Here is a 15,548-nt window from a genome sequence, read left to right on the forward strand (position 1 = left end):
TGAATATACTAAAAGTAATTGAATTGTATACCTTAAATATGTGAATTGTATGGTATGTGAATTATATCTCAATAAAGGTGTTAAAAGAAAAAAGGAGTGAAGTATTGGTACTTATTGCAACATGGACAATTTGTGAAAGCATCAGGTATGCAAAGTAAAAGAAGTCAGTGACAAAAGACCACGTATTGTATAAGTCAGGTTGTGTGAAATGTTTAGACAAGGCAGACCTACAGAGATAGAAGGTAGAAGTTGCCTAGGGCTGGGGAAATAGGATGGATTGAGAGTTGACAGGTAGAGGGAATGGGTTTCACTTTGGGGATGATCAAAATGTTTTAAAAGTGGTTGTGGTGATGGTTGCATAATTCTGTGAATATATAAAAACCATTTAATTGCATACCACTTTAAATGGGCGAACTGTATGATGGCATGTGAACTACATCTCAAGAAAGTTGTTACCCCCGCAGAAAAGTCATATTGTTTGATCCAAATTGTGTTTAGAAAAAGGAAAAGACCCCCCTCGCCAAACGATCCTGTTTGTGAGTTTATGGATTTTAATTTTACTCATATTTTCCTGCATTTCCACATTTTCTACTGTAAGTATGTGTTACTTTCCTAATCAGAAAAAGAAATAGTATTGCTCTGGCTGGTGTAGCTCACTGGATTGATCGCGGGCCTGCGAACCACACAATCGCGGTTCGATTCCCAGTAAGGGCACATGCCTGGGTTGCAGGCCAGTTCCCAGTGGGGGACTCACGAGAGGCGACCATACATTGATGTTTCTCTCCTTCTCTCCTTCCCTTCCTCTCTAATGATAAAGAAATAAAATGTAAAAAAGAAAAAGAAAAAAGAAATAGTACTTAAAAACACAACATGGTACAATTCAGTTGTGTGCATGGCACGGTTGGAGCCCTAAGTAAAGAGGGTGCTACAGACTGAATTATAGCCCCCAATTCATATCGCAAAGCCTTAACTCCTAATGTGACCGTATTTGAAAACAGAACGTAATTAAGGTTAAATGAAGTCATAGAGGTGAGGCTGTGATCCAATAGGATTAGTGTCCTTATAAGAAGAGGCCCCACAAAGCTTCCTGCCCCAGCCTCTTATGTGAAGACAGAGCAAGACACTGCAAGTCAGAAAGCAAGCCCTCACAGAAATCAACCCTCCCAGACCTTGATCTGGAATTTCTAGCCTCCTGAACTGTGAGAAAATAATTTCTGTTTCTTAAGCCACTCTTTCTGTGGTATTTTGTTATGGCAGCATAAGCTGAATAAGACAGAAAGATTCACTTTTGCGGGGAGAATAGGCAGGGAGGCTTTCTCCCGGCTTCCCTGGTTCTCTGATGACTCCACCCCCTTCACCGCCCTCCTCCCTATTACCAATGCCATCTTTCCAAGGGCAGATCTGATGGCACCGTTCAGAGGCTCCCCAAGACCTTCAGGCAAGTTCCAACTCCTCTCTCTGGCATGTCCCATGTCAGGGGGCGGGTTCCCCACTCTTCTCTACGGAGAAGGTAAGGGTCTGGCTGGAATGGCAGAACAGAGCGCTGCGTTATGGTGATGAGCTGGGGGTGGGCCTGTATCCCTCCAACCACCCTTTTCCCAGAAGTGAACACACATTGGATCCTAAAGAAAATTCAGTCGATCTTTATGGAATGGAAGAAACAAAGTGATTGTTCCAAAGTCCTCCAAAATGGACACTGTGCCCCAGCCCAGCTCTTGCGTAACCCATCTCCCTTGTCCCAGGATACCAATCCCTCGTTAAGGAAGTAATCAAATTCGGCCCGTTTCCTGGGTGCTGGCTGGGAAAGGCCTTTCTGCACTGGAAAGGGGTGGAAAACACTGGGAGGTGGCCGTGTTTGCAAAGACGTGAATAAGAAGCAGAAAGGCGAGGGCCTGGCGGGGCCTGGCAAGAGTATGCCTGGCGAGGGGATGCCAAAACAGGTGGACATCAAGCCGTTCGCACGCTGCTGGGGACTTACATGCACGGTAATGTTCTCTGACCCACCCAGGGGGGCGCCAAAGCTGCTTCAATCTCAAATCGGAGAACGACCCCGGAAGATCTGGATCTGGGGTCAGCCCGCCTCGACCCTACAATCTTCCCGCCAAACTTATGCCCAATGAGAAAGTACCACACTCCATGAGTCGAGCAACAGCCAATCAGAAGCTGGATTCTAGTTCGGCCTGCCCCATGGCACTCCGGACCAATGGCCGCCTAGGCATCGCAGGGCCTTAAGGGGCAGCGTGCGCATTGCGGAGGGGTCAGCAGTTGGGCGCGCGGCGGCGGCAGATCGGTTGAGGTGTGTTAGCAGAGCCCGGCGGCGGCAGAGTTCACCATGGTAAGGCCCTAGACCCTGCGGGCATTGGAAGGACCTGAGAAACCCACGAGCTGCCATTGCCCAGGCGGGAGAGGAGTTGAAGCCCGCCCCGTGTGGCTGCAGATGAAAAGGTCCAGGGTGCCGCAGAAGCGAGCATTGGCGACTAGAGGGGGGCAGGAGAGAGCAAGCACAGCACCATCCCGGCAGCACCACGAAGCCTGGAGGCCTCTGTCTGGACTGGCACACGAGGACACTGGCTTGCTCTGAGTTTGTGTGCTCAAAGGCCATTCCACCTCCTCCCTGCCCCACCCCAGTGTGGGAGTGGCAAGGGCAGGCAGTTCCCCAGAAACTGGGCCATAATGAGCCAGGGCAGCAGCTTGTCTGTTGGGTAGCCTTGACTCTGTCTCTTGAGAGGACAAACTGTACGTAGTGTTGGATTCCTGAGGACTTCAGGGTGGTGCTCAGACTTCTGGTCTCCGGACCTCCCTACACTTGTCCCATTAGAAATTGAAACAGAACTGTGAAAATATTTATTCACTTTAAAACAACACAACGTAAATAACAAATGTCCAATTCTGAGCAGCCATTTTGTCGTTTCTTTCGAGTACAAATAGTATTCATGAAAAAAACCCAGCTAGTTCACAGTTGGTAACTCAAATATATATCTGCTTTTTCTCAAGAGAGCTGTATTTCAGCCTGTGCACAAGTACTTTATGTGTACTTTCCCATTTTGTCACAGTACGCAGGGTAGAGGTTTAATAAGATTAATAAATTTTGCTTCAACAAGGACATTCTTACATGAAAATGGCCTTTTCCCCCTTTTTACTGAGTGCATAAGGCCGAGGAACCACTGGTACAGTTTGGTGCTAGTACCCTGATTTGTGTTCAGGGGCCAAAAATTTTACCCATTTTCATGTTCTTGTTTATGAGATAGTTCCATACTTATCCAGAAGCTTCAGCTTCCTGCCATCAAATATGCAAACATACCTTTTTGGTCTCCTTCCTTCACATTAAAATAAACTCTGCTTCCTCTTTGTCAGTGATTCATTGCTGCATTACCTGAATCTTTGATGCCCTGCTGACTGAGATTTGATATGTGTATAACAGAAAAAAAGGCCTCCAAGTTCTTAGTATTGTACATTAGAATTTGGGGTGGGTGAGACACCTCAAATTTCATTTGATCTACGTATTTGTAAGGATGATGTGTCTAAAATGTATTAAGTGATTAGTGACTATACAGTTAGGTTCCCAGGAGGAAAGAGGTGGTACATTCAAAATAGGTACTTTAAGGAGAATCTTTTAAAAAGGTGGGGTATTTGCCCTGGCTGGTGTGGCTCAGTGGACTGAGTGCTGGCCTGAGAACCAAAAGGTTGCCGGTTCAATTCCTGGTCTGGGGCACATGTCTGGGTTGCAGGCCAGGTACCCAGTAGGGGGTTGTACAAGAGGCATGTGTCCACAACCCAGGCATGTGCCCTGACTGGGAATCGAACCGATGACCCTTTTGTTCACAGGCCAGCACTCAATCCACCGAGCCATACTAGCCAGGGCAATAACCTAGTGTTTGTATAGTAGAAAACACTTAAGTTCTGGCACTTAGCTAGGGTGATGTAGAGCACCTCAGTATCCGACAGGAATAAGTAGGTCACATAAGAGTCATTGAAAATAAGGTTTGAGGCCTGGCTGGTGTGACTCAGTGGATGTAGTGCCGGCCTCCAAACCAAAAGGTCACCTGTTTGATGCTCAGTCAGGGCACGTATCTGGGTTGTGGGTCCCCAGTTAGAGGCTAGTTGAGGACATGCTACAGGCAACCTATCAATGTTTCTCCCTCCCTTTCCCCTCTCTCTAAAAAAAAAAGTAAGTAAAATCTTTATTTAAAAAAGAAGGAAATAAGATTTGAGAAAGCCTTAAACACTGAAGTACATATATATATTAATTTCTCATGCCATATAGTGATAATTCTTTTGAAAACAAATGGGTCTCACACTATGTTCTGTTTCCCAGCGTGAATGCATTTCTATCCACGTGGGACAGGCCGGTGTCCAGATCGGCAATGCCTGCTGGGAACTGTACTGCCTTGAACATGGAATTCAGCCTGACGGGCAAATGCCAAGTGACAAAACCATTGGTGGTGGGGACGACTCGTTCAACACGTTCTTCAGCGAGACTGGGGCTGGCAAGCATGTGCCCAGGGCAGTGTTTGTGGACCTGGAGCCCACCGTGGTGGGTAGGTGCTCGGGCAAGGAGGGGGCTTTCCAGGGAGGCTGGGAGAGCCTGGCTAAATCCCTACGAGTGCCCCTCGGAATCCCTCTGCAGAAGGGGTGGGCAGACACACGGGTATATCCGTGACCGTGTTGGGCGAGAAACTGAAAGTTAATACTTGAAATGGGGGCTTAGGCTTCTGGTTTAGGAAAACCTAACATACAGAAAAAAGCTGGAGTTTCCCAGGAGTAAACTGGGATTGTGAGCAGTTCATCTGTGACTGCCCAAGCCCCAGGCAGCTGTAGACCCTGGCTGGGGTCTCGTTATCTCATGAATGCTGTGCACTCTCTCAGGCTGGCGCACAAGAGTTTTGATGCATCTCAAACATAGAAAGGAGAGAACATTTGTTGGCTTCCTCCANCCGTGGTGGGTAGGTGCTCAGGCAAGGAGGGGGGCTTTCCAGGGAGGCTGGGAGAGCCTCGCTAAATCCCTACGAGTGCCCCTCGGAATCCCTCTGCAGAAGGGGTGGGCAGACACACGGGTATATCCGTGACCGTGTTGGGCGAGAAACCGAAAGTTAATACTTGAAATGGGGGTTTAGGCTTCTGGTTTAGGAAAACCTAACATACAGAAAAAAAGCTGGAGTTTCCCAGGAGTAAACTGGGATTGTGAGCAGTTCGTCTGTGACTGCCCAAGCCCCAGGCAGCTGTAGACCCTGGCTGGGGTCTCGTTATCTCATGAATGCTGTGCACTCTCTCAGGCTGGTGCACAAGAGTTTTGATGCATCTCAAACATAGAAAAGAGAGAACATTTGTTGGCTTCCTCCAGGTTGGATGCCTGAAGTATAGTTTCCAAGGAGAGCTGCAGAGAGAGCACCTGTCAGGGGCCATCTAGGAGAGGACAGAATGTGACCCTATATGCCTCACAGGGGCCATGATATGACTGCCTGGCCAAAACCACACTGACCTGGTGATGTCCAGTATAGAAGTTTTTAAAATTTTTTATGTATTGAGTTTGAGAGAGAGAGAGGAGTGAAGAGAGGCAGAGAAACATGGATTTAGTTTTTGTCTTATGTCTTTGGTGTGAAAGAAATATGCACATGTAGAATTGCCTGTGTGCAGGGCTGCGAGCTCTGTTCCTTCTTTGGGAACTGCTCAAGCTGGTATCTGTGCCATGAGTGGAGTGTACCTCCCTAGAGCCACAGAATGCAGATGCGCTCTGTGTATTACAGAGGGAGTCCCTCTGATACACTGGTGCTGTGGAGATGCGAGGAACAGTACGGTAGAATTGAATGGTCCCTGAGTCTGTCCATGCTGGCAAGTTAACAACTGTCCTTAAAGAGCCACTGCACACGTGTCCTCTCTGTAGATGAAGTGCGCACGGGGACCTACAGGCAGCTCTTCCACCCAGAGCAGCTGATCACCGGGAAGGAAGATGCAGCCAACAATTACGCCAGAGGCCATTACACCATCGGCAAGGAGATTGTGGACCTGGTCCTGGACCGGATCCGTAAACTGGTAAGAAGAGTGCTGGGAGGCCCTACAGGGTCCCTTTGGCAGAATCCCCCCTCTGAGGCCAGAGTAGTGAACCTGTGGTCTTCCCGTCTGGTGTGGCTGCAGTGCATCGTACATGTTTGTGTCTGCTCTGCCTCAGGCCTAAGTGTGATGATGCCTGTTCCCTGGGGACAAGTGGGATTGGTTTGCTCTCGTGGAGGCCAAGAGAAGCGACCTAGGCTTGTCGGAGGTTGGCGGTGTGGCTGGGACAGGCGCTGCTCACGGTCTCTGCTTTCTCTCAGGCGGATCTGTGCACAGGGCTGCAGGGCTTCCTCATCTTCCACAGCTTCGGGGGCGGCACCGGCTCTGGCTTTGCGTCTCTGCTGATGGAACGGCTCTCGGTGGACTATGGCAAGAAGTCCAAGCTGGAATTCGCCATTTACCCGGCCCCCCAGGTGTCCACGGCCGTGGTGGAGCCCTACAACTCCATCCTGACCACCCACACGACCCTGGAACATTCCGACTGTGCCTTCATGGTGGACAACGAAGCCATCTACGACATATGTCGGCGCAACCTGGACATCGAGCGGCCCACGTACACCAACCTCAATCGTCTGATCGGGCAGATCGTGTCCTCCATCACGGCCTCCCTGCGCTTCGACGGGGCCCTGAACGTGGACTTGACGGAATTCCAGACCAACCTGGTGCCGTACCCCCGTATCCACTTCCCCCTGGCCACCTACGCCCCGGTCATCTCGGCCGAGAAGGCCTACCACGAGCAGCTGTCCGTGGCCGAGATCACCAACGCCTGCTTCGAGCCAGCCAACCAGATGGTCAAGTGCGACCCTCGCCACGGCAAGTACATGGCCTGCTGCATGTTGTACCGCGGGGACGTGGTCCCGAAAGACGTCAACGCGGCCATCGCCACCATCAAGACCAAGCGCACCATCCAGTTTGTGGATTGGTGCCCAACGGGGTTCAAGGTAGGACCATGTGGTGGATAACGGGTGCTTTTGCCTTTCAGCATAGCACACCCAGGGGTGGAATGCTGCCCTTGTGGGGAATCCTGTTCCCTGGCAGCTAGGCTCTGGTCATCAGTCAGTGAACCAGAGTGATCTTGTATCCTGTGGTGTCTTTTGAACTTCTTTCCTGAGTCATGACACTCTTTATCTGTGGTCAGAAAAAAATTTTTTAACAAAAGGAAATTTTCTAAAGGATATCTGTGCCCACGTGGGTGGTAGAATTAGTTTAGAAAAAAATAGATTGGCCTTAGAAATATTTTTTATTAGAAACTTTTTGGGTATTTTGCTAATTCGTGTTGATATTTGAAATTGAGCCTTTGTTATAAATTGATTCCATCGTGTGCTTAGACTCATTAACTTTGTGCCGCCTTCTTTAAGTCCTTGTTCACAATTGGTTTTCTGCATGAGATAAAACTGTAGACCCCACATCTGTAAGCCCTCATGAGCCCTAAGGTGTTGGGAAGTTGCAAATTCTAGGGTCATGCCACACTGACGTCACACAAGTTGTTGAAACTATCTAGCCCTCTGTCAGCCCCACCCACTTTAAGACACTGTGATGCTGTCATCTATGAGGAAATAAAATTGATGACTTAAAGTGACTCATAAAAAGGATAACATTTACAACAGGTTTCACTGCTCTGGATATAATCTTTAAATCTTACATAGGTTTGCAGACCTTAGAGGTTTTACGTAGGAGTGGAAACCTTCCATTCCGAGTTCTTGAGTGAAGAAAAGCTTTCAGTCACTGACCTTTGAAAAGTAAGGACATCGCCTGACTGGTGTAGCTCAGTGGATTGAGCACGGGCTGTGAACCAAAGGGTCGCTGGTTTGATTCCCAGTCAGGACACATGTCTAGGTTGTGGGCCAGGTCCCCAGTGGGGGCCATATGAGAGGCAACCACACATTGATGTAACTCGCCTGCTCTTTCTCTCTTCCCCTCTTTCTAAAAATAAATAAATAAAATCTTTTAAAAGAAAAGCAAAGTAAGGACATCCAAGACAGCCTCAGCTGGGAAGCACTGTGGAAGGTGCTGTGCCCTGTGCTCAGGTAACTCCCCTAGCTGAGCCTCTGCCCTCTGTGAGCCAGTAGGGAGGCTGCTGGTTTGTGGGAAGTTAAAGCTTCTGTCCCCAAAGAAGACAGTCCAGCCTCAGATGGACTGTGTTGAATTCTCATGCCTCTAAGTTCTTTTGTGTCAGAGTGTGATTTCACCATGTTCTTTTTTTTAAAATATATATTTTTTAAGATTTTATTTATTTATGGAGGGGAAGGAGAGAGGGAGAGAAACATCAATGTATGGTTGCCTTTTGTGCATCCCCTGCTGGTAGTTAGCCTGCAAGGAACCGGTTTGCAACCCAGGCATGTGCCCTGACTGGGAATCAAACCTCGATCGTGTGGTTCGCAGGCCCACGCTCAATCCACCGAGCTACGCCAGCCAGGGCTAAAATATTTTATTTATTTATCTTTAGAGGGGAAGGGAAGGAGAGAGGAAGAGAAACATCAATGTATGGTTGCTTCTCCTGCATCCCCTGCTGGGAACTGGCCCCTGCTGGGAACTGGCCTGCAACCCAGGAATGTGCCCTGACTGGGAATCGATGACCATATGTTCTTAAACAACCATTTGCTCAGGGTCATGATATTTTCAAGGAAACTTACATATTTAAATATGGATAGGTTTTTATTATAAAAATGGACATTATGTGGCAAAATATTAAAACAATGCCCTGGCTGGTGTGGTTCAGTGGATTGAGTGCTGGCCTGTGAACCAAAGGGTTGTTGATTTGACTCCCAGTCAGGACACATGCCTGGGTTGCAGGCCAGGTCCCCAGTTGGGGTCGTGTGAGAGGCAACCACACATTGATATTTTTCTCCCTCTCTTCCCCTCTCTCTAAAAATAAATTTGAAAATTTTAAAATAAAAACAATGAAGAGAAACTGAAGTTTTTCCCTCCTTTCCCAGAGCTTTGCTTGTCCTGAAAGTGATTTTCTGTACATATTCAAGGTGTATTATGCCCCTTGATATATGGTTGATAATGATGGAGGCTGGCAACACGGGTGAAGTGTGCACAGTCCTTTCACGTAGGTGACTGATGTGAATCACTGCACACAGGTGGCCAGAGATAACAGGAAGTTGGTGGCACTCCCACTTAGTAGGGCCAGCTGGCCTGGCCTTAGAGCCATGAGAGCCCTTGATCAGGGTCAGAACTTTCTGTGCCCTTCGCCCTGCTCCTCCAAACTCTTCTGGGGACTGGCATTGCCTAGCTGCTACTAACAGCTGTCCTAGCTCACCAGAGCATAAATTGGCGACCACCTCAGCACACTGCCAGGCATTTGTTTTCCGCCAGCATGATGTTCTCTAAGCTGTCCAAGGCTCTGGTCTAGTTGTTCCCATATAGGTATATCTAAGCATAAATACACAGAATCCAACTTGCTTTTCTTCTTACCAAGTATACAGTATACCTTGGACATATTTATTGGGTTGGCCAAAAAGATGGCTCTAGTAGTGTTGTCTTTAACTTCATTTGAAACAATTCTGGTAGATTGTATTGTGACATCTGTCATATCAGCGTGCATTTAAAAACTTGTCAAAATTGGTGAAGTTTTGTGTAGTTATTTTAATAATGAAGATAGAAAAATATAAGTAACATTTTCAGCATATTATGCTTTATTATTTCAAGAATGGTAACGCAACTGAAACACACAAAAAAGATTTGGGTATTGTATGGAGAAGGTGCTGTGACTGATTGAAAGTGTGAAAAATGGTTTGTGAAATTTTGTGCTGGAGGGTTCTTCTTGGAAAATGCTCCACACACAGGTAGACCAGTTGAAGTTGATAGTGATCAAATTAAGACATTAATTGAGAGCAATCAACATTATACTATGAGGGAGATATCTGCAATACTCAAAATATCCATATCAATAAAGTTACTGTTGAAAATGAAAAATGTGTCTTTTATTTCATGCAAAAAGCTAAACAAACTTTTTGGCCAACCCAGTATACAAGGTCTGTTCAGAAAAAGTCCAGCCATTGTTAATATAATGAGAATGGTTTGCATGACTTAAATGTAACCTGGCAGTCAAGGAGAGTGGACCAGAATGCACATGGGTAAACGACGATGTCTTCACTATACTAGTCAGCAGGTACAGTAGTTGCCATTGTGTGAGCAAGTGTACTGTGTGGTTGTCACATTCAAATGGCTGAGCAAGTAGAGCAAGGAATCTACATCAAATTTTGTGTTAAGCTTGAACATCCCTTCATGGAAACTGCTTGGGTGAATCTGGCCACAGCTTACGGGCAACTGGGGATTGGCAGCTTCATCATGACACCACCCATTCATACGTAATGTCTTGTGCAGTTTATTGGCGAAATATAGTTCATACAGGTGATTTAGCCCCCTCTACAGCCCACATTTGACGCTCCTGTGACTTTCAGCTTTTCCCAAAACTAATTATCACTTCTGAAAGGGAAGAGATGACAGACCATCAGTGAGATTCAGGAAAGTATGTCAGAGCAGATGATGGCAATTGGGAGAATTGTGTGAGGTCCCAAGGTGCCTACTTTGAAGGGGACTGAGGCATCACCTCTGTGTACAATGTTTCTTGTATATTCATCAATAAATGTCTCTTTTTCATATTACATGGCTGGATACCTTCTGGAAAGACCTAAGGCAGGACAGATTTCTCCTTGTTTTTCATAGTTGCATATAGTATTTCACTGACTGGGTGTATAATTTAACTAGTTTCCTATGATGGAAAAAGCTGGCCATTTATTTCCAGCTCTGCTAATAAGGTACTTTAAATATAAAGAAATCTTTGTACATGTAGTTCTGTGTTCTTGTATGGGTGTAACCAAAAAGTGAACGTACACGGTCAAAGGATACTAAATGTTGATAGATACTGCCCAAAACTAATGAACCAGTTTCTATAGGGCATCATTTATACTGGGCCCACAGCTCCAGGTCTGAAAAATAAGCTGAGACCACAATATAAACTGATTTTCCCTTCTCTGGCAGGTGGGCATCAACTACCAGCCCCCCACCGTTGTTCCCGGGGGAGACCTGGCCAAGGTGCAGAGGGCTGTGTGCATGCTGAGCAACACCACCGCCATCGCCGAGGCCTGGGCCCGCCTGGACCATAAGTTCGATCTCATGTATGCCAAGCGAGCCTTTGTGCACTGGTACGTGGGGGAGGGCATGGAGGAAGGGGAGTTCTCCGAGGCCCGGGAGGACCTGGCAGCTCTGGAGAAAGATTATGAGGAGGTGGGCGTGGATTCCGTGGAAGCGGAGGCTGAGGAAGGGGAAGAATACTGAGTGGCAGAGTTGCGCTGGCGCCCATCCCTTTGTGTTACCCCCCACTATAACTGTTACAAGATATGTTTACCTATTAAAGTTTCTGTATTGAGGCATCATTTGTCCCTTGTTCTGTATTTTGACAAAATTCTACATCCAGATACCTGCCTTTTTCCAAGTGTTTCTAGGGGGAAACGTTTCCATTTTAATTTGTTTTGTGTGTGTGTGTGTGTGTGTGTGAAGATTTTCTCTTAGAGGGGGGAGGAAGAGGCAGGAAACATCAATGTGAGAGGGAACCATGAACTGGTTGCCTCCTGCATGCCCTCATTTGGAGACCTGGCCTGCAACCCAGGCTGGTGCCCTGACAGAGAATCGAACCAGCGACCTTTCGTTTCAAGGTGGATACTCAATCCACAGAGCTACACCAGCCAGGGCAAAATAATTTCCTTTCAAACTAAATTAAGCAAGTCTGTGATTAGTTACCACATTACTCCCAGAAAGAAGGCTTCAAAAGGCATGGCTGAGGAAAGGACGACGAAATGCTTCAATTATTTTAAATTCAAGCATTCTTAAATCCCATGTCCCATACTGTGATGTTCTTTGAAAAATGCAAGAGTAACATGGTTTTCCCTAAACTGTGAAGTGTCCGTTCTCACCCTGTCTTGTGGGCATGACCCAGAAGGCATCCTTGCCCAGCACTAACCCAGTGTACGACCTCCGTTTTCAAAAAGGCCCTTAGCTTTTCTCTTTCTGATTCTTGCTGGAAGTCGTTAGCACAAAACCTTTTGTCTATCACATTTTCTTTTTACATCTTTTTTTTAAAGATTTTATTTACTTATGTTTAGAGGGGAAGGGAAGGAGAGAGGGAAAGAAATATCAATGTATGGTTGCCTCTAGTGCATCCCCTGCTGGGAACTGGCCTGCAACCCAGGCATGTGCCCTGACTGGGAATCAAACCTCCATCGTGTGGTTCCCAGGCCCGAGCTCAATCCACTGAGCTAAACCAGCCAGGGCTGCCTATCACATTTTCTAAAAACGTAATCAGTAGCCACTGTCCACCCAATTAGAAGCACCTTCACAGAAGTGAACACTGTTTTCTACCAGGTTTGAACTCGTGGCCCTGCCCCTTTAATCTTGGCGTTGGACGGTTTTTTTTTTTTTTTTTGCAACCGTGGCCTCCTGAGACTGCCTGCATGGGTCCAGTTCCAGGGCACTACCGGTTAACCGCCAATAATTAGACCCGAAAGGACAAAAGAGAGGCCGGCTAATTCTGCGACGGCGCTTACGTCCTGGTTCGCGCGCCCCGCGACAACCCCACGCGCTCTCAGCTTCCGGAGCCTGCCCCGCCCCCTCTGGGCAAGCGTCCCATACTCCCTAGTCTCTATGGTACCAACTTCCGCCCCTCTCCACACCTCGCGAGACTCCGGCGGCTTAGCTATGGCGAGATCGTGAGTGCCGCTGATAGGAGTCACGAGAAGGGGCTGGAACGGGGCTCAGGCGAGATCTGGCACTGGGAGACTAGGCAAGACAGGGCCACCTGAACCGGAGCGGCGGCTGGGGGCTCGAGCCCCTATGGGGCCGCATAGCCGCCCGCGACCAAGCTTCCGCTTCTTCCCCAGATGCCGCGTCACTGCTCCGCCGCCGGCTGCTGCACACGGGATACGCGCGAGACGCGCAATCGCGGCATCTCCTTCCACAGGTCAGCGCGCGTGCGTGCTGGCTCGCAAAGGTTGACGTGCGCTGGTGCCCGTTTTGCTAGCTTGAAGCTAGGATTGCGCGTGCGCCCTTCTGTGGTTGGGCCGAGGCTTGAACTTGTGGGTGGCAGAGGTTGAAGCGGGCGGTCCAAGTGGGACTGAGGCCATAAGGGAGAATAAGGATGCACGTCCATCACTCTTGGATCCTCTGCTCTGCGATTCTTACCTGCTAGGTGACGCTGAGCAAATTGCGCCTCCTGTGAGGCCTCAATTTCTTCGTCTGTGCCTGGGTGGGTGGTGCTTAGCTGGAATGATTGAAGGGAGGTCTGGCAGCATGTGCAGGGCCCGCTGTTCATCTGAGGAGCTTAGGCATCATGGCCCCAGGGCTTCAGACAGCCTGGGATTCACGGGTTTGTGGCTTTACAGACTTCCCAAAAAGGACAACCCAAGGCGAGGCTTGTGGCTGGCCAACTGCCAGAGGCTGGACCCCAGTGGCCAGGGCCTGTGGGACCCAGCATCTGAGTACATCTACTTCTGCTCCAAACACTTCGAGGAGAACTGCTTTGAGCTGGTGGGAATCAGGTGAGCCTCTTTGCTAGCCAGCATTGGGCCCGATGAGGAGGTCCCTGGCACATCTCACACAAGGACAGGCAGACCAGATTTCAGGGATAGCTCTTGAAGGGATACCTCTTGCTGGGAGACAAGGTATCAGGGATACCTCTTCCCAGCGCTACCTCAGTTTCCTCTTCTGACATGAGGATGGTAAGACCCACTCCTTCAGAATGACTGTGCCAGTCACGCAGGAAAAAAACATGAGCTTTTCTAGAGGGGGTTTCTCAGCACTCCAGTCTTCCCACCAAGTCCACAATAATTCTTTTTGGCTGGGCAGCACAGTTCTGGTGGAACTTTTCCATGCACCTTAATTTTGAGGAACCTTGCAGGGAAGAGTTTGGTGTAACTCTGGCTAACTTGGCATTCCCCAAACTAAACGTCTGCCAGCACTGGGAAGTGTACTCCAGGGTGCTGAAGGGCATTCTGACTGAGTCCTCTCTGGTCAGCTGGGGGTGGCAGTGTTGTCCTTCTGTCATCCAGGCTGCTTTCCCCTACAGTGGCTATCACAGGCTGAAGGAGGGTGCAGTTCCCACAATATTTGAGTCTTTCTCCAAGTTGCGCCGAACAACCAAGACCAAGGGGCACAGTTACCCACCTGGTCCCCCCAACGTCAGCCGGCTCCGGCGATGCAGGAAGCGGTATGTGCTATGGGTGGAGGTATGCCCCTCTCAACCCAGTTTTGAGGTACTGGGCTATAGAGTGTCTCCCAGCAGCTGTGGACAGGGCTGAGCCTGTGTAGCGGGCTGGTGCCCCTGGCCAGGGGGCTGGTAAAGTGGGATCTGGCAAGCCCTTCGCCTGACCTATCAGTCTCCTGCCCCACAGCTGCTCTGAGGGCCGAGGGCCCATGACTCCTTTTTCTCCACCTCCACCTGCTGAGGTTACCTGCTTTCCTGTGGAAGAGGTCTCAGCACCTGCTGCTTTGCCTGCTTCCCCCACTGGTAGGCTGGAGCCTGGCCTCAGCAGCCCCTTCTCAGACCTCCTGGGGCCCCTGGGTGCCCAAGCGGATGAAGCAGGCTGCAGCACCCAGCCCTCACCAGAGCGGGAGCCAGAACGGCAGCCGTCCCCTCTTGAGCCGAGGCCTGTCTCACCCTCAACCTACATGCTGCGCCTCCCTCCTCCTGCCGGAGCCTACATCCAGAATGAGCACAGCTACCAGGTGGGCAGTGCCCTGCTCTGGAAGCGGCGGGCTGAGGCTGCACTTGATGCCCTGGACAAGGCTCAGCGCCAGCTGCAGGCCTGCAAACGGCGGGAGCAGAGGCTAAGGCTGCGGCTAACCAAGCTACAGCAGGAACGAGCGCGGGAAGAGCGGGCACGGGAGAAACGGGCTCAGGCAGATGCCCGCCAGACTCTGAAGGAGCACGTGCAGGACTTTGCCATGCAGCTGAGCAGCAGCATGACCTGAGTGAGGGGTCGCTGGACTCAGGACTGATTGAGGGGCTGGCTCTTAGGGCTGCAAGCCTTTTTCTTAGAATCCACCTGGAAAGGGACCTCATGTGAGCTGCATCCACCAGACCTACCAGGTGCCCTAATAAAGTGGTTTCTAGCAGGCTCTATATCTGGTTCAGCTGGGGGCTGGGGCCCCTTCCTCCGTACCAGGCTTGTTCTACCAGACAATGGCTAAAGCCCTGAGTGAGCTCAGACCCTGGAGTCCAAGCTCTGAGCTGTGGAGGGCAGAATCCTGCTCTTGCCCGCTCCTCCCTGTGCAGCTCTGTGCCCCACAGGGTTCTGAGGGACAGGGTGGTATGCGCAGAGGCCGGGGCAGCACTCAGCACTGTCCCTTGGTACCTGAAATAGTGTTGACTTAAGCAAGCTGGTTTCTTTGAAGACATTCCCAAAACTCAAGCCAGACTATTCCTTTGCAGGGACACAACAGACTCAGTCTGCACAACCTGAGTTCGGGCCTGAAGGCCAGCCTCCCATTCACAACTG

At 49.3% G+C, this 15,548-nt stretch overlaps 2 protein-coding genes across 2 annotated transcripts; both read left to right on the forward strand.

Annotated features, from left to right (window-relative positions):
* Positions 1 to 4,253: 4,253 nt before the first annotated feature.
* On the forward strand, positions 4,254 to 11,348 carry LOC119001898 (tubulin alpha-3 chain-like). The gene is given in 5 exon segments (XM_037067467.1): positions 4,254 to 4,296; positions 4,299 to 4,538; positions 5,882 to 6,030; positions 6,309 to 6,989; positions 11,038 to 11,348. Coding segments are annotated over 5 exon segments (1,410 nt in total). The 3' UTR covers positions 11,335 to 11,348.
* A 1,360-nt stretch (positions 11,349 to 12,708) lies between these two features.
* THAP7 (THAP domain containing 7) lies at positions 12,709 to 15,167 on the forward strand. The gene is made up of 5 exons (XM_037067468.1): positions 12,709 to 12,761; positions 12,933 to 13,012; positions 13,434 to 13,589; positions 14,117 to 14,257; positions 14,442 to 15,167. Exons 2-5 carry the CDS (start codon positions 12,933 to 12,935, stop codon positions 15,019 to 15,021), a joined length of 957 nt encoding a protein of 318 aa, XP_036923363.1. The 5' UTR covers positions 12,709 to 12,761; the 3' UTR covers positions 15,022 to 15,167.
* Positions 15,168 to 15,548: the final 381 nt, after the last annotated feature.

This window comes from Sturnira hondurensis, unplaced genomic scaffold (assembly GCF_014824575.4).
Source record: "Sturnira hondurensis isolate 20B ecotype Veracruz unplaced genomic scaffold, ASM1482457v3 Scaffold0017254, whole genome shotgun sequence".
Classification (NCBI taxonomy): Eukaryota; Metazoa; Chordata; class Mammalia; order Chiroptera; family Phyllostomidae; genus Sturnira; species Sturnira hondurensis.

Bases quoted from the DNA above. Each gene is read 5' to 3' on its own strand.
- THAP7 (XM_037067468.1), top strand. From the start codon at position 12,933: ATGCCGCGTCACTGCTCCGCCGCCGGCTGCTGCACACGGGATACGCGC. The intron at 13,590-14,116 runs GTGAGCCTCTTT...TTTCCCCTACAG, and splicing joins TTTGAGCTGGTGGGAATCAG to TGGCTATCACAGGCTGAAGG. The intron at 14,258-14,441 runs GTATGTGCTATG...CCTGCCCCACAG, and splicing joins CTCCGGCGATGCAGGAAGCG to CTGCTCTGAGGGCCGAGGGC.